The 19,609-nt window shown below is 39.1% G+C and overlaps 1 protein-coding gene across 5 annotated transcripts in view; it reads left to right on the top strand.

The window, feature by feature from the left end:
* lsamp (limbic system associated membrane protein) overlaps positions 1-17,632 on the top strand; it is a 650,892-nt gene extending 633,260 nt beyond the window's left edge. For all 5 annotated transcript variants that reach the window (XM_074641426.1, XM_074641428.1, XM_074641427.1 and 2 more), the window contains 3 exons: positions 1,096-1,216; positions 10,863-11,011; positions 12,816-17,632. In XM_074641426.1, the coding sequence (XP_074497527.1) occupies positions 1,096-1,216; positions 10,863-11,011; positions 12,816-12,913 (368 nt within the window). In that variant the 3' untranslated portion in view covers positions 12,914-17,632. The remainder of the gene's footprint in view (positions 1-1,095; positions 1,217-10,862; positions 11,012-12,815) is intronic.
* The last annotated feature ends 1,977 nt before the right edge of the window (positions 17,633-19,609 follow it).

The raw sequence follows: 19,609 nt of genomic DNA, 5'->3' as shown, positions 1-19,609 counted from the left end.
TGTAGAAATCGTTGTGTGTATATGATGAATGTTAATAGACTTGATGAATTAAAAGTTTTAGCTCTGATTAGTTTTCTAAGTCAAGCCCCAAATGTAAATTAGTTCTTGGGGCTTGAAGGCCTAAATATTCGAGCTGTTAAAGTGATAACGCAAATTCGTTTTAACGCCACTAATTTCTTTACACAATAACGTAACTTGCAATTTTTTATTAACCTCTTGAAAATTCGTCGGGTCTCTCGGAGGTTGTACCGGGCTCAGTTTTAAAGCTAAAGTGAAGATACTGGCATCATATGAAACTAGAAAAACCTGAGAAATCCATTGGTGCCAACCATGTCATACTTCAGAAGAAGAAAGAAAGCGACATACTTGTCGCGAAGGAGGCTAAATAACGCTCCAAACCTACACTCAATTTTGGTTAGGGAAAACTGATATGGCCATTTTCAAAGGGGTCCCTTGACCACTGACCTCAAGATATCTAAAGGTGAATGGGTTCTATGGGTACCCATGAGTCTCCCCTTTACAGACATGTCCACTTTATGATAATCACATGCAGTTTGGGGGCAAGTCATAGTCAAGTCATCACACTGACACACTGACAGCTGTTGTTGCCTCTTGGCATACTTCACAAATCTCCCTTTAAGGTACATTTTGACCAGATAAAACATGTATTAATTAATTGGCTATTAATCATGATTAATTATGGACAATCATATCATTAATCCCCATTAAATATTTTAATCGATTGATAGCCCTACTGAAAATATAATTAAATTTGACACTACAAATTGTGGCACATAGAGGAAACTTTCAATTCCAAGATATTTGTTTGTTTGTTTGTTTGATCAGTGACATCCAGTACAGAGAATATATCATTATATGAAAGGGCTTGCCTTCTGACATACTAGACGAAGTAAAATTTATTCACTTTTTAGGAAAAGGAAATCAGAGCATTTAAAAAAAAAATTGGAAAGAGAACACAAGTGTCGCATGCAATGATTTTATTAAGGAGGAGCAATGCACTTCATTTTGCAGTACATGAGAGTTTGGTTATTGGTTTTAAGATGTAACTTGTTTCAACATTGTGTGACTCTGCAGATCCTCCAACAATAAAGAAAACCCAGAGCTCAGAGACTCCAGTGGGCCGCATGGGGACAATGCATTGTGACGCCACCGCTGTGCCCACGCCAGAGTTCGAATGGTACAGGGACGAAAAAAGGTAAAACACATTTACACTATCACTCCTCACATCAATGTCACAAATAGGCACATGTACAGAGCTTGCATACATGATAGTGAGATGGCAAAACACTTGGACAATTTCTGAATACTTTATTCTTTACTACTGTAGAACACTTCAAGATCAAATAACCAAGGAGAACAGAAACACTTGCTAGATCAAACATAACTAAACGCACTGATTTAAGATGACGTCGCAAGCTCGGTCTGTGTAGTTTTTATGCTTTATCCCAATCAAGGACTAAGACAGGGAGCTACATGAAGTGTATACTACCAGTCAAACAAGCTATTAAATAGAGCACCAGCCATTAGTCTCCTTTATCACAAACAACCATATCAACTGTAAGAATGATCCTTCCAAAGCTGCCGTGCTCTGAAGCTCCTTTACAGTATTACTGTAATTACCTCCTGTAATGTTTCCAGGGTGGGAAACCTTCAAACAACAAAGTGTTGTTGAGGAACGCCTTCACAACAAAAGCGTTAACTGTATATGCATCGCAACAGTTTGGTTGATGCATGATTTTTAGTACCAGAGCTTATTATGTGCTCTCCTTGGTTCTGTATTGAAACTATGGCTGCGTTCCGAATACTACACATACTTTTTCTTTTTACTTTCTGTACATACTGCAGCTGCCCTTACAAAGTACGTACTGTTGCATGCAGTATGCATTCGTACTGCAAAATGCAACCGGATGTAGTAGGACATCCTGTTTTTTTTCGGCATACTGCATTTGACATACTGTATGTATACTGTATGTGTATTGGGACATACTAAATCTTTTTCTGGCATACTAAATAGTATGGTAGTATGGATATTGGAACGCACAGATTCTGATTTGTGATGAGTGCTAATTAGTTACAGATGTGGAGTCCTGCTGGCGACATGTATGTGTTGATAGGTTGCTGAAATATTCTTGAATTGACTTGACCTGACTCGCCTGGAAGCAAGGAGTCTTATTTCACCGTCATTAGAAATCATGTAATGAGGCAAAAATAATGAGGTTTACATTGAATTAACTTAGGCATGACCATGGCAGCTGCACAAGGCAGTTTACTGTTGTGAGCGCAATTAATGAATATCATTTCTTTCTAAATGACAAATCATATTGAGCTCTGTTCCCTATGCAAGTATTTGGTGAATACTGAGCATTAATCTCTGCAGCCCAGTCGCACAGCAGCTCATGAAATAGTCTAGAAATGTAATGTATTGATTCTAGACATCCTGTTTGCATTCAGTTTTCCCATCTGAAATACTATCAATTAAATTACAAATTTACATTTACATTACTATTTCATATTTCCTTATGTTTATATTTATTTTAATTGCACTATTCTGTGCCTTAGATTATCATTCTACTTTACTTTTATCTTTACGTGTGATTTCCTCTTTTATATATCCTTATTTTATGAGCATTGTTGAAGGAAACTGAGACCAAAGTAGTTTAATTTTGAAAAGACTGGAGCTGAAATTGACACGTGCGTAGAATCAGGGCAATTTGTGTCTATGTGCAGGAATCAAATACATTAGATTTTAGGACTATTTCACAAACTGCCGTGAGACTGTGTTGATCTCTGAGCTGCCTTCAAACCACAGGACTGCACTGAGGTCCAGCCTGTGATTTTTTAATGAGCAGTCCTTTTTTTTAATGGCCTGAGTCAGAAACTTTCCAGACTAGTTTTCTCCTCATCTCCCAAATGTGGCAGCAGCTTCATCACTTTGTTCTCAGTGTCAGGCATGCTCCGTATCATTTTACTCAGTGGCTATAATGGATCTCTTTGATCCCTTTGTCACATCTGCCCTCACAGTGGTCCCATTGTCACAGCCCAATGTTAATTTGATGACATCATGTGCGTGGTTTGATAATGACTAATCACCCACTTAATCACGCACTAAGCTGTTATTCCGTCGTTAATTGAAATAACTGTGTGAGACAGCGGTGGACTCTGTGATATTCTTTCGAGAAGAGAAAAGGGAGAACAGATCAGGTGTCCTCCTGCATGTAATTTATACACCGTAGTCACTGAATATCTCAATAACCCTTTTTCTTATACCACAAGTAATTCCACTGAAATGGAAATCAGCTTCGCCGCGCTGCCAAATCGCAAATTGTGTGACCAGACACAGATGTTCATCGGAGGGCGATCAATTTAAGTGTCATGTGTGTGTCTGGAAAACACTTGAAGAAGGATCGTAAGTGTAATGACATTCAAAGGCAACGGCAACCCAGTCCCTCCTTTTCATCATCTTATCATTTAATAAGTCCACCCTCTGCAGCAAACTCACCACCTGAGTCAGTTTAGGAACAGAGGGGCTTGAATTGGGGGGGCAAAAAAGCTAATGATAAGAAAATTGCACATGCAGAGCGTCATGATCTGCAATTTCACTCCCACCCAAACCACAGCGGTAAAAGTTCACTAAAGATTGGGAGGAAAATACTGGCGGAGTGTCACAAGTGTTATCACAGATATGGTCTCTAAAGTAATAGGCCTATCACAGCAGTGCTTGAAAAGAAAGATTTATGGTCGTTGAAATATTTTTGCATTACCTGTTGTTTCCAATCGCCATCTATCTCAGTTGTTTTGTCCCCTGGAGGATTTTGGCGATGTGCCTGACCCCCCTCCTGCCTCTGCGCCAGTGGAAATTGTTATTGCACTTTCTCCTTGGATGATGATGTTAATGCACCATAATAATATCATTTATCTTTGCTTGGCTAGTTAATTTCATAGTCCCCTCCCCAAGAATCAAAGCTAATGCACTGTAGCCCGTTGTGTCTTATTTACCTGATTGTTAAGGTCTTGCTCCTGCACTTGTTTTCCCTTCTAATCAGTTTAACCTCATCAACACACAGCTTATCAGTGGACACCCTGTAATCTGCAGGTGAATTAATGTTAGTTACGGTTGCTGTTAAGCAGTGACTGTGACAGATTTACCACTCAAAATTCTTAGTAATTTTTTCAAACGATGGGTTCTTTGTTTCAGACAGAGGCAGACAGCAGTCTTTTCATTTCTAGCCGTCAAAAACAACACATTCTCATTCCCAACTCGTACTCAATACCGCCGTTTGGTCAGTGCTCCTCAGCATCGGAGACCGATGCACAGGGTATCTACCTTACCTTGCTTTTGGACGAACCAGGGACGCCGTGTCAATATACGCTCGTTACATGTATAGTGTCCTATCAAAATAAACTTCTGTTTTCATAGGAAGTTAGGGTTAGGAAACGGTCATGGTTGACGTTAACTTCACTGACGTATGACTCATGTGCCTAGCGATCACGTGCTTTACGGTACTTTTAGTTTCACACGGAAGACGAACAGTGGTCTCCTGGGTGTAAGTCCTGTGTTTGTTTGACCCATTCACCACCCACCCCTCCGACCTGCCCTGACTGTCGAGTAACGCAGCGGGTGGGTTTACTTTGGCGTTAGTTAAAAGCCTGATTCGTCACTAACAGTTGCTAAAAGGCGCCTCCATGTGTCGGTATCCAATGCCGAGGGGCACTTGAGTGAAAACGAGTTGGCAAATATTGATTTTGCCAGCTGAAATGACAAGTAGCAGATTTAGCTGTAACTAGTCAATGTATCTTCACAGTTCATATATGATACAAAATGTTATTTTGTTATTTTGTTATTTTTCCTGCGAATGTCCAGCAACACGAGCGATCACAGCGCCTGCGTCAGCCCCTGCGTCAGCCCCTGCGGTGTTAAGGCAACAACACCAGGCGACTTGCATTTTAGGAAAAGATTGTGGTTTGGGTTAAAATAACTACGGAAGTAGGTAGTCCACTAAACGGACTTTGTCACTCTTTATACGACGTCACCCTTCCTGGCTCACGATTACGTGGGTAACATACAAATTATACTGCATTACTTTCTGTAGTTATAGTTATGAACAGTGTATGAGAATAGCCTGAACTAGTTAGATAATGTTAGCTCCGATTTAGTTGAAACAAAGTCTCCAGCTGACTTGTTTTTGTTTTTATTTGGATTCTCATTATTTCAGCCTCAAACATGAACACTGTTCTTTGATCATTTCTATATTTTTAGAAATACAGTCAAGCTTTTCTGAAGTTTTCCGATTAGCTTTGGACCCTTGTTGAATTAAATCTTCTTTTATCTCTTCCTTTAATGATATTTTGACAAACAAACTAAACTGTCATGTTTTATACTTTAATTACTGATACCCCTCAGATGCAGGATTTATCTTTTCAAAGCCTCACTGTATTTGACATTAATTAGTTGTTTTCCATAATCCCCCGTAATATTTTTAATATCTTTAGTTTTTGATGTTTTTAATGTTGGGAAGTACGTTAGTGTTGCAACTGTTTCTATACCCCTCATACAGTATGTTAATGTTTTATTAATAGTGTGACAACCCCACAAAATACATCATGATCTGAAAGCAGCTGGCCTGAAGTTCATAACTGAAAAATATTACTACCTGGCTGTTATGACTTGCCCTGCTTCTTTTCTCTCTTCTAACGGCGGTCCATGATGGAATTAGATCAAACTGTAAATTGCCTGCCCCTTCAGCCTTGTTTTTTCAAATGATTATGTAATGTAATCCCTAAAGGAGAAACTACAAAGCTGGGAAATGGTGGAATATTGTCCAGTTATGCAGTAGCTCTTATGCACCTCATAATTCATTAAATCTGAGAATTGTGTTTGTAGTATCATCCGTCGTCTGTCTGCTGCTCCTGTTCATTGTGCAGTAAATCAATCCACCCATGTTCAAAACATGAGAAAAGCCAACGTGAGCTGTTAGCCAACATGACAGACAGATATGTTTGTTGTTTTGTCAGCTGATGCATGGCTGTCGCAGAGACCAAACCGCTTTCAATCATCGCTGGGTTACAAGTCTCAGCAGGACTCTCCACTTGATTTCATTTATCATCGGCCTTGAATCATAACAGGCCTGTCACTTTCTCTGGCAGTGATAACCTACTTTAGATGCTCCCACACGCCACAGAATCAGATCTGCCCGTCTGATGATTTGCTCTGGTCTTTCATCTCTACGGGCCTGCGACCGCAGCTCGGCGCGCACACTGCACGGGCTCTGCCAAATAGAGGGGTCAAATCATTTCAATCTAGGGTTTAATGGGAGTTAGAGTTAGAATGGCTCTGTGCATCAAGAAGTAATATCCACTGGAGCACTGCTGCCCTCTATATGCGAGGATATGTATGATACAGTAATGATGAGCACACTTGGAAAAACTTCCCTCCAAAAAAAAGGTAGACGTTCACGATTTCTGCCAACTTCTCTGATAATGTATTCCAGTCTATTATGCCAGACGAAGCTGGCAGAGACAAAGGCATATCTGAGGATGAACTTGAAATCGAATGTGAGAGAAGTTGCAGATCTGCGTGCATGTGCCAAACGCGTTAAAAGTTAAAATGGTGCAGGAGAAATGTCGAGCTCGATAAAAGCTAATAGAAAAAGGAGTCACACTTTGGGGGCCAGAGATCCAGTTTCCTGTTCTTTACGCTCCACTTTTCTGCTGCTGGGTATTTGAACTCAAAGCAAGTGCGCAATGAAAACAAAATACAATTTCAAGCTGAAACCTTCACTGTGAAAACAAAAGAGGGTTCTATCTCTTTTGACCCGTTTAGGTCAGTTTATTCCCCCTGCTACTGCATCATGCTCTGTAATCTATAGTAAAAATAGCTGTTTGCTTTCCGCTCCATGTAGTGCTGTGTATTATCTGGGTCTCTCAGCATGCTCTGTGGGCAGGCAGGCCTTTTTAATAGTGCAGTCACCTCTCAGGAAGACACACTGGAGAATATATCTGTTGCTGGCCTTATCGTGGGAGTGGGGTTTGCTTTTAGATGAAGTAGGGACGCTGCTGGTGCACTTGCCCTCCCTTAGCTCTCTCGCTTTCAGACACACTGCCACCGTTCCCAAGGTGTCCCTATGGGATGGACCTCAGCACTTTATCAAGTCCCCCGCTCCCCAGTGAGCCAAATTATGCTGTGCCATGATGTGCGTTTTCCTTTTTATGTTAATACTTTCTATCAGCCAAGTATGTGTCAGCACAAACTTCTCGCTCCCCCGCTCCAATTGCGATTACCACATTACCCAGACTTAAGCAGGATTAAGTTGAGGCGCCTCAAATGAACTTCACCTCACTCATGATACGAAAGGCCTCAATCAGCTCGGAACAAGCCGAATTCATTATGTGCGCCGTGTTATTTAAAGAGTTCCATTAGGTTGTTCATCAGCGAGGTATACAGTCTGAGTCAGCAAATTGTATTGATTAATTTGTGCTGAAAGGGGTTCAAGGTTTGACATAATTGATTGGCAGAAGTTTGGTGGTCATTAAGACTCCCAGAAGTGCAGGGAAGGACTTCAGCAGCATACTAATCTTTCAGCCGCGATCCTGTTTGTTTGTTGACAACAAAAATAAATAAAAGAGAACAAGGAAGAAGAAATTGTTATGTTAAAACACTGCACAGCAAATGTCCATATCTACATATTTCCTAAGCAATGTTTATGTCACAGTTGCACTCTGCTGTTAGGGCTGTTGCGATGTAGGTGATTCCCCTGCGGTATTATTGCAGGGTTTTTTGGTTGTTTTTTTTGCAAATTACTTAATTTATCCAGATTTTAATGCTATATAAATAAGCTTTGTTGTTAGGCTATTATTTGGTATATTGTTGCTTTTTAAATGACAAAGATACTAGTTATATATAATAGTTTTTTATTATTAAATGCAGAACACAGAAGGGCAATGAGGCGCAGTTTTCTTTTCAGCTGAGACACTAAATGGTGCCTTCACACGGGGTCGTGTTTACCGTGTTTACGAGATGAGTCCATATGAACGCCACCCTCATGCCTCTGAAAGCTCAGAGTTCACGAGTTGTGATTTGTTTGTTGAAGTTTTCAGAAATGGCGGAGTCCAGGGAAGGTAATTTTTCGGTACATGATAAGTGAATATATTGTAATTTGAGTCGTATATTGTTTTTCTTCGTAATTTCATAATAGGTCTGAGGAAAATGTTGATATTCCCAACGGCCTCATCTTTTTCCTGTCATTATGCCTTTGCATTTCCCACTAGCTAGCTTGCTAAATTGTTAGCCTCTGTGGCTTCTAGACACCTACAGTAACATTAATATTGCCGTTGCTTAGCAGCGTTGTTCTCATGACTTGACCACTTGAACGCCAAGCATATCATGTACACGACTTCCCATGTTGTAGATACAAGCTCACGAGTTTCATTTGAAGGCACTATTAGGTGGTATTAGCTGGTTGCTATGATACGGAATATCCGCAGACGTATAAATGCCAGTTCTAAGTAGAGTACTTGCTCTGGATGAAGGAAAGGCTGAAACACGTAGGGAGAGAGGACGGACCCGCCGGTCTAGGTGTATTCATTTCTCCTCCATTGTTGTTGTTGTTCAGCATTTGTAGCCCACATGTAGGATGTGACGGTTGGTCTTTTTGGGGATTTGTCCCACCCGTTCTCCATTGTGATTGGATTGCTGGTTAAAAAAGTGACCGTGACAAGTGCAACGTTTTACCCAAAGTTTAACATTTTTCAAGTCAAGGAGACCAGAAAAAACACCAAAAGTGCAGCGCTCAACGCAGAGTAGCTCGTCCCGCTGCTGCCATTTGTAGCAAAGTGTAAAAAATGTGGCGCTCCCAATGCCAAGAATTCCAAAAAGAAAAACGTGAACATATCGGTTGAGGCGGTTGCTTGTCATACCCTGCGGTTGGCTTGTCAATAGCGCGTTATTGTAATATTGCTGTTTTGTCATATTAACAAGTTGTTATATTTCTGCAAACTTAAAATGACAAAAAATACATAATCCAAAGGTCGAGGATTGCTTTCTGGTAAATGCATTGTCAAACTGTTAATGAAAACGTTTGTTCCAAAATGAGAGGCTCATCTCCCCTCGTAACAATCACAACGCCTACACTCAGAGAGTTCACTGACATGACGCTGACCCCTGCTATTGCAGAGTGATTGCCAGCTTGAAAGTATAACCATCGTTATGGAATATGATTAATGTTGTCAGCTATGTGGAGAACTTTACTCACATAGAGTACGTAGAGACATCTGTATTATAATTGTTGTGTGTTTTGTGCATTTCTGAGATTTGGTGGTCTGTTGGGTAGATTTGTTTTTAAATATCTACTTCACAGTCTTCAGTGTGTAGTTTTTTGGAAACTGTCACATTATTTTTTTTGTTAATTAAATAGAACATCATTTATACATGAAGAAATAAGTGTAAAAAGTGTTGACAAAATGAATGCGTCATGAAGTCATTTTGTGAAGAGTTTCACAGATATCTATTTTAATAAGGCGGTAAGTGCTAGAGGCAGCAGTATTGTGCCTCTGGGATGTCACACCATAGTCAGAAAACAGCTGAATCTTCTCAGCCATGTTGCTGTAAAGGCGGATAATCTAGAGTATGAGCTGTTGGCAAGTGGACCCAAACGCAGAACGCAGACCAGGAAGCAGATGAAGTTTAACAGGTTTATTGAAGGAGTTGCTGATGCAGGAGATGACCGGGGCGAGGCTGGAGAACGGCAGGAAGGAGAGGGGGGGAATGGAGAGTGGCTGGCCAGTGTAGCGGCCAAGGAAGCAGGGGGAATGAACAGGCAGGCAGACGTGCGAACAGGATTTCTGGAGCACAGGGAACAAACAAGCATTAGATGAGGTAACAAATACATGAGTAGAGTGACTGGAGTAGGGGGGTCGTATATACAAGGTAACACCCAAATTGCGAAACTCTCGCAAGATGGTTAAGGTTAGGCATTGATCTTGAATGGTTAAGGTTAGGATTTACCTTGAATAGTTACAGTTAGTCATTGACGTCAAACGTTTGAGGTTAGGCATTGACGTTGAACAGTTGAGGTTAGGCATTGACCTCGACCGGTAAAGGTTAGGCATTGACGTCGAACAGTTTATGTTAGGCATTGACCTTGACCGGTAACGGTTAGGCATTGACGTTGAACGGTTGAGGTTAGGCATTGACCTTGACCGGTAAAGGTTAGGCATTGATGTTGAACGGTTGAGGTTAGGCATTGACCACGAATAGTTATGGTTGGGCATTGACCTTGATTGGTTCAGATTAGGATACGTCGTTGTGCAGCGAGTCTCGCAAGAGTTTTTGTAAGTTTTTGCAGGATTTCGCAATTTGGGGGTTATCTTCTAGACACAACCGAGTAGAGGACTGAGCATAGCTATCACTGAGACTTTAACAATGATCTGGCAATGAGTGGAAGGTAGCTGAGGTTGATACTGTATACTGTGGGTTGATGAGCTGATTGGTGTGTCCGACACACACACATAACAACTCAAGGAGACACTAACCAGGGACATGGAAGACACAAGAGGACTGGGGGAACACAAGGGAGAGACAGGAGTTCTGCTGTGGCCGTGACATCTAGTCTATTTTTTCAGAAAAACTCAAAGTGTGTTTTTGCGTTTAGTAAAAAAATCTGCATAAATCGTTGTTTAATTATCCTTTAATGAGGTCCCCCATCTCTTTTACCTGAAGAGACACTGCAGACGCTATTATTTTGCCCAAAATGTCACTAACTCCCTTTTGGCTTAAAGACCTCTGATTTTCATTACTTTGCAATTTACTTCAAATGGCCTCGTTTCTGTGTGTCTCTCCTCTCCAGGCTCTCCAATGCCCAGGGCATCAATATCCAGATTCTTGGCACGACTACTATTCTCATGATTGCCAACGTCACCGAAGAGGATTATGGGAACTATACCTGCGTGGCCTCAAACCGACTGGGCGTCCAGAATGCCAGTCTTTTCCTCTATAGTGAGTACAGACATTTTTTCCATTTGCTATAGCTCACAGTTTGAATCCAGAATGGTAGATTTTTGTTTTAAAATACTTAACCCCAGAAAATATAATTGCGACACCTCTAAGAATTTTATACCTCACAAAGCTGATAAAGTATTTAGCATGAAATATCACAGTAAGGTTATAATATCACTTCCACTCATTTAAATGATTGTGAGTTTCAAGGTGAGATTGAATGACTTCAAGTTGTTATTCTGTTAGCCTACAATCCCATTGAATCATTGACAATCAGCAGGGAGGAAACTCGCTGTAGTTTTTGTGCTTCTCTTTAAGCTTTACTGCTTTGAGCTGAACAATTGGAAGCAAGTACAAGAACTGAAACTTGCTGTGTATTCATTTTTAGTCATTTGACATATAGTGGACTCAACTCTGCACGAGAGTAATTTAACCCTCATGGAAATGCAGGAATGTGGCTGGAGAGGGAAGGTGACATCTGGTGAAGTGAGCTAACGTTCAAAGGTTTTAAGTAAGCTCAGAGGAACAGGTTACTCCCTGAATATGTTCTCAGATGATCCAAATCCACTTTCAACACCCCACAATGTCTCAAAATGGGACAGGAGCGTACTGAAGTTAATGTTTATCTTCAAAATTTCCATAACTGTCCATTCAGCTTGATGAAAAATACCTCAAAATGGAAGCTTTGAATTGTAATTTTGTAATCACAGTGTATTTGTTATACACCGATCAGCCGTAACATTATGACCACCTCGGTGGGTTCAGAGCTAATTTGCTGGTAATGAATACATATGGAGGTTGATGAGAGCAACTCGGGCTAAATAGATGCCAAAAAGCTCAATAGAGAGCTACAGAGTTGAGTGGTAATTCTCCATGATTTTAGCACTACGATTGACCTCTTTACAGTGGTGGAAAGTAACTGAGTAACCTAAATTTACTCAAGTACTGTACTTAAGTAAAGCTTGAGTATTTTCCATTTTATGCTCGAGAAACAAGTGGTATTACTAGAAAGTACAGGCCGGACCTTGCTGGTTGGCAAGCTCCTTCCTCTTCTCAGCTCCCCCATCCCTGCTCCCTCATCCCTGCTCTCTCCTACCAGCTCCCACCTCCATCCTCACAGCTCCCTCCTCACTTTCCTCCTCATAGCCCCTCCTCTCAACTCCATCCTCGCAGCTCCCCCCTCACCTCCCTCCTCCCACCTCCCCCTTCACCTCCCTTCTCCCACCTCAACTCCCTCCTCCCAGCTCCATCCTCCCTCCTCACAGCCCCCCCTTCTCATAACCACCATTCACATATTGGATCAATACTCACCCAGGCTCGTGACACATGCGTCCCACTTCACACCACCTCCAAACTGCAGCAACAGCTCCCGACTCACGTTCAGCACCTGATCATAAGAAAAAGAAAATTAGGGAGGCACTATTTCAAATACATTTTTTTCTAGCTGCTGTGCATGTGTTGGTGAGGATGTTTTCTTCATTTGCAGGTGTTTTCTTAAGTTGCAGCACATTGAGCTTTCTGGGCCACTGTATATTTCCCCAGTTTATGCCTCTGCTGTGCTCTCTGAAGCATAAATTGGGCTTGAGCTTCCATCAAAGCAAGAGAGGCATTAGCACAACATGGCCACCAGATGTCACCAAACACCTCTCAAAGTCTGTAGTTCCTGGCTCAGAGGATGTGCATATGTCAATATGTACATACGTTAGAGCACTAGAATAATTTATTTGTAAGTGGCATTACTCTATATCTACAGTAAATCAATTTCTCTCTCTCTCTCTCTCTCTCTCTCTCTCTTTCTCTGTAGGACCTGGGACAGGTCGAGATATAAACGGCTCTGCCTGTGTATCTCAATCACTGTGGCTCCTGCTGGCCTGCTTCGCCTGCCTTTTCTTCAAGTGTTAATACCGCTGTCCACCTCTTCCTCTTCTTCCTCCTGGCCTTTCTTCCTCCTCCTTCTCTCCAACTCACCGACATCCTTATTGCTACCTTATTATCAACTTTACCGATCCCCTCCCCCCAGACTGTTTGCATCATGATACGAAGGCCGTATGTGCTCTCAAGCACTGCTTACAGATATTCCGAAAAGCGATGGGTAAATAGTAAATAAGAACAACAAAAAAAACAGTGAAATGAAGGACAGAACAAGCAAACAGTGCTCTTTTAAAGAATTACATTGTTCTTTTCAATTCGTATGCACTTCTTTATTTCTGCTATATCTTGTCTTCGGGTCTGGATCGGGTTTGTTGTGATTTTGTCTTTATGGGAAAGCAGAGGCACCCGCTCACAGGGAAGCCAACAATCATTTGTCTCTAGAAGTACTGAAGACAAAACAGTATATTTCTTCTTATTCCCGTAGATGCATTATTTTAACTTAAATTGTAGATTTAACCGAGTGTTTAACCAGTGCATTAATGAGCAACATGCAAAGTATCTGCCAAATATCCATAAACTATATAGATTTGAAACTAACACATACAGAAATCAAAAGGGAAATACTGTAATGAGATCAGAGCTTGATATTGAAGTCTGTACTACCATAATCTGATGTTACTAGACTGAAACGCAGACATAGAGCATTAGTCGAATATCTCTCCAATCAATGACATTATTTCTAGATGCAGCAGCCACTCGGGTTGTTGCTGTTGAGCCCAGAAAATCGAGGATGCAGTGAATAGAAACGACTTGATCCTACTGAGCTAAACCATGCGGAGTGCAAACCAGAGGAATTTAGTTTATCTGGATATTGATAGCTACATCTTCATTCAGTGGCTTTGCAACCACTCGCCTTTATTCCAAAAGAATCCCCTCTTTTCTTTTGCAGCAGGAAAAGAAACACAGTAGGTTATAATGATGCGTACTGTACATAGTAAATTTTGTATTTCTCTATGATAAGACAACTTGTTCTGCCACTGTAACAACAGGACACAGGAGAAAATTGTCGCAGTGTATGTTGCTTGTTTGATGACCAACCAACCATACTGTGCAGTTTGTCTCTGCTCCACAGCAGGCTGCACTGCATTTAGCTGCATATACTGTACCACACACAGTGTTTGCTCTTAGTTTATGAGTTTTAGGATCATTCTTCTATACTGCTGGAATTTGGATAAAAATGTATGACACCAATGAATGACTTACTTTTTAGTTTTTCCTCTTTCAAAGAAGTATGCGTGTTTTAATATGAAATGATACAGAAAAATTCATAATATATTGATATTGAGGTTGATTTTTTTCTGTCCTTACCTCATTCATTTTAGTTGTGTGTATATATATATACTTGAATCCAATGTCCTTATACTATATGAAAAGGCAAATTTTATGTGTCCATGTTTCTGAATAGGGTAGCAATTTGTTGAGGACGATTAACTTGTAGATCTATTGAATCTCCCTCCCTGTTCTATCATGTGAACCGAAGCCCATTAGAAAATTATGTTTTTAAAAAAGCATAAAAAGAAGATAGTTTTGTGCAGTTATTATTGTACCTATCCTTGAGATGATACAAGTGATGGCGCATATGATGTTAAAAGGAATGGAAAATTATGTTTAGCCTGTGATACCAGGAATTTAATAAGAGAGCAGAAAACAAATCAACGTTTTCTCATACAACGGTTCGTATGATATCTTACGAAAAGTCATTCCTCTTTTTTTTTTGTGTTTTCAAAATAAACTTCCGTCTTCAAAGAAAACTACTTAGTTAAGTTTAGGAAAAGATCGTGGTTAAGCCATGCCACACCAGAAGTGGCGTGACTTAAATTAAGAATTCCAATGTTATTTCCACGGCTTAGGAAAGTTCAATCAATATTTGTGAGCATGAGCTCCTCTCTCTCGAAGCCAGAAACAAGAGAAGAAAGTCTCAAACTTGTGATGTCAGAGGGTATAAAGTCTGAAGCTGCTCCATAGAAAATGAATGGGAGACTGATTTTGTTTTCTTTTTTAAACCCAAATGAGCTTTATTCTATTGTAGTATCATTGTCTATGGAGCAGCTCGACACTTTATACCCTATGACATCACAAATTTGAGTTTTAGCTCTCTAGTTTTTGGATTTGGGAGAGAGTTGTTCATGTTTACTGATATGTTTGGACTGTCTTAGACCATAGGAATAACATGTATGAATTGTGAAAATGGGCATAGTGCCCCTTTAAGTATGGACATTCTGTGACAAAATCTACTTAGTTAGGTTTAGGAAGAGATTGTGGTTTGGGTTAAAATAACACTGGAAGTGCCGTAACTTAAGTACGGAAGTTGCGTGACTTCTGGTTTCACACGGGACACGAACACCGGTCTCCTGCGTCCAAAGACCTCTTTCCTCGCCGCTCTTTATACTTCCTTGTTCAAAATTACATAGATTACATACAAATGAATTTTATGGGATATTTACGAATTACAGCGCATTTACTTTTCGTAGGTATAGCTACGAACGGTGTATGAGAACAGCCTGAACAAATAAATACTGAATGCATATTCCCCTTAGTGGCCAACAAGTGCTGATGGGCATCTTTAACAAAATAATACCATTATATTAAATGTCCTACAGCAAATTTTCTCATCACACCTCACCAATCACTGAATTTCTTTCTTTATGAACAAAATGGTTAAATGAATACTACGTGTGTCAATATTTTGTAAAAGAAGAAGACATTTCAAACAGTGCGATTCTTTCAGGAAACAGCTCAGAGGTCATTCCTGTTGTGACGAGATTCGCTGAAACTGGTGCCACTATTAGCTGCCTTTTTTGCCATTTATTTGACCTACTGTGAGGTTACTAATAGCGTATGGACTCCAGCTCAGCTCCTCGACTGGATGTGTGTTTACGTCTCCGCTCCTCTAACAACCAAGCCGAGATACTACTAGTACTGTAAAACACACGTGTAATTAATGTCATCCTTGTCATACATTAAAGAAAATTGTTCCCGGTGTTTTCATTGTAAATGCTTGAGGCCATAGCTGTGTGACTTTCTAGTGTTGATAATGCCATCTGATCCATTCTAATTTTCATGTGGGCGAAACGGTAGAAGACTGAAACAGGCTACAATTCCAATCAAGCTGAAGCATTTAAACAGTTAAAACAACATTTCTATCATCTCTATCAGTCACGACACAAACAATATCTTGCAATCAGATTTCTCGGTCTAGGAAGTGATAAGAAAAGCTGCTTTATTCTATCATCTCACACATGCTTTTTTTATTGATTTTCTACGACTGAACAACTCTGGTGTATCTGCTTTAACGTGGATTAACTTGACTCCTGATGTTTTTCTACTACATTGGTATTTCTGCAGACTCTCTTCCTGCTTTTTAGCCTCCGGCTAGCTCGTACTTGAGGAGTTTGTCAGCAACAGTTATCTCCTTACTGTAGTAAGAATGATCTGGAAGCTGCAGTGAAAATAGTTTATGATCAGTTTGCATGAGAGTGGTCTGTGCTACATGTCTATTTCAGTAAGTCTGTCTGTCCCACTACTCTATGTGTCGCATTAAAAAAAAACTCAGGGCAGAGCAAGGCTGGCAGACTCTCAGACAAACTAAAATGTGTTTTTTTAGCTGGAGGAGACCCTGACAGACTACCAGAGCAGGGTTGAATATCTCCAATATCTTGTGCTTGGCATTTATTTTAACCTGCTTGGAATGCATGATAGGTAAAATAATCTTATTTTAAAGGATACAACAGTATGTTGACTGTCATCGTTTAAACCATTTAGGTGATTTTCATGTGAGGTAGACCTCACCAATGTGGATGTCCACGCAGGTTAAAACCAGCCAATACGCACCGAGTGATACTAAGACCACTTATGTAAAAGCCATGGAGCTCTGTCTTATCCATAAAGGAGAACGGAATAAGAAATGCTGTCCTTCCATTGCTCATTTAGAGACCAACAGCCAGCCTATGGACACAGAATCAACCCCCCTGTAGACAGACCTGGATATCTACTGAACACTGTAGATACAGCTATCTAGTTTACTATTGAGCATTGCCTCAAAACATCACCATCGCTTCACTGTACAAAACTGGCTTATGTATGTGCGCGTGTGTACACTGATTCTGTTCATTATTATTAACCTACCTGAGGCATGAGATACATGACGAGTTGGCCAAACAGCTAACTTTCTACTTTCCGTTGAGCTACGGTTACAGTAGTAACCTTCTATTTTAAGTTTAGATTCTTATTTCTTTTTCCTCCTGTGTGTATATACAGTGTGATGTTTCTAAGCTAGAATGTTGTAAAGTCAGCAAATCCATAAGATCGTGTTTATACAACTCAACATTTAAAGATTTAAACAGCAAATGTAACTATCACGTTTGTACCTCCCTTCCCTTTGTCATGGGAAATTAAGATTCAATCATGGATGATGACACGGCAATGTCACGTTTTTTTGTTTTGTTTCTGTTTTACTTTATTATGGCATAAGGTAATTGCAGTCAGTTTCTAAAAAAAAAAAATTATATGTAATAAAGGTATATGAGAAAATGTTCATAACACAAAATAAAGTTGTTTGAATTCAATGTTCTGTATTTGAATGTGACTTGAAATGTCAGGGCAAGTAACCTCTTTTTTTTGGAGATAGCTTGGAACGGTACAATTGTGTTTATCACCATGTAACATGAAAATAAAATAATATGTATTGTTGTATTCTCTCTGGAAGACATTTTGTCCTCAAAGTGAAATACAACTAAGACTCAGCTCGTCACCAAGGGAATATTCCAGTTTCACCTTTTTGTGACATACATGAAAGAGTGGTGGGCACACATTAATGACAATATGGCACAGGTTTTTTATACTACATCACTGTGCAGTGTACTGTCATGGGAGCTGCTGCAGTAAAATGTTTCACCACAAGATGTCATAACAAACCAAGTTATGCCCCAGCTGTGTTGTGGGATTTGGCAGAATGAAGACGCAAAAACATTATTCTGCATTATTAGCCTCTGACTATGGAGCTCAACAGGGAATGTAACCGTGTCAAACGTTAGAAATACAAACCTGTAGCTGCACAGTTTACAGCTCACACCCCAACACAAGCTGTGGACGAGGAAAGCAAACGAGAAATGCACATTTGTTCACTGGGAGGCTACTCGGTCACTGAAAGTAGAAGTTATATGTTGTCGCTCAAAAAAAGTGAAGGGTTTAGTATGTCATGAAATTTGTCATAAAAAAGTTTAAAGAAAAGAGTCATGGTACAGTATGTCATGAAAAAAGTCATAGTATACTATAATATAACTTTATGACAATTTTCAACATACTATACTATGACTTTTTTATGTTTTTGACATAATATACTATGGCTTTTTTAATGTAATTTTTTCGACATTCTATAAAATTACTTTTTTTTCATGAAAATTTACGTCATACTGTACTATGCCTTTTTTCATGAAATTTTTCGACATACTATACTATTAATTTTTTTCATATAATTATTCGTCATACTGTACTAGGCCTTTTTTTCATGACATTTTTCATTATATACAGGACTTTTTTTCATGAAATTTTTCGACATACTAAAAAATTACTTTTTTTCATGAAATTTTTGATATACTATACTAAGACTTTTTTTCATGAAATTTTTCGACATTGCAAACTAAAATAAAAGTCATAGTATAGTATGTCGAAAAAAGTCTTAGTATGTTGAAAAAAGTCATAGTATAGTATGTCGAAAAAGTATAAAAAAGTAAAATAAAAGTCTTAGTATAGTATGTCAAAAAAAGTAAAACAGTCATAGTATGTTGAAAAAAGTAACAACAAAAAAAACATGGTATAGTATGTTGAAAAAGTAAAAACAAAAGTCATAGTATAGTATGTTGAAAAAGGTAAAGAAAAAAAAGTAATTGTTTAGTATGTCGAAAAAAGAAAAAAATCATAGCATAGTATGTCGAAAAAAAGTCATAAAAAGTCTAAGTATATTATTTCAAAAAAGTCTTGAAAAAAAGTCAGTCTAGTACGTCGAAAAACGTCATAAAAAAGACATAGCATAGTATGTTAAAAATGTCATAGTATAGTATGTCAAAAGTCATTAAAAAGTTAGAATTTAGTATGCCATAAAACATTTCTTAATATAGTATGCCATAAAAAAGGTCATACAAAGTCATAATATAGTAAGTCACAAAATATGTCATAGTATAATATGTCATAAACCATTTCATAATATAGTACTCCACACAAAATGGTCATAAAAAGTTATAGTATAGTATGCCAAACTGTCATTAAAAAAGTCTTATTATAATAAGTCACAACAAATGTCATAATAATCAACATTAAAAAACTGATATAGTATGTCCTAACATTTTTTTGAAAAAGGCACAATATAGTATTTCATTAAAACTGTCCTAAAAATGCCATAGTAAAGTATTTCATAAAAAAAGTCATAGTCAAGGATGTCACAAATAATCTCATCAAAATGTCATACTAGGCTATAGTATGCCATAAAATGTCAAAGTAATATGTCACAAATATGTCATAGAAAATGTCATAATAAAGTCATGGTATAGTAGGTCACAAAAATAGTCATAATAAATGTCATACTATAGTATAACATAAAAAATGTCATGATATAGTTTCCCAAATCTTTTCGTCTTTTGTAAACCGATGCGCCAGATGGTTTGTTTAAAA

Source organism: Sebastes fasciatus, chromosome 7 (assembly GCF_043250625.1).
Source record: "Sebastes fasciatus isolate fSebFas1 chromosome 7, fSebFas1.pri, whole genome shotgun sequence".
NCBI lineage: Eukaryota > Metazoa > Chordata > Actinopteri > Perciformes > Sebastidae > Sebastes > Sebastes fasciatus.
The sequence above is the reverse complement of the archived record's forward strand: the minus strand, read 5'-3'. Positions and strand labels throughout refer to the sequence as shown.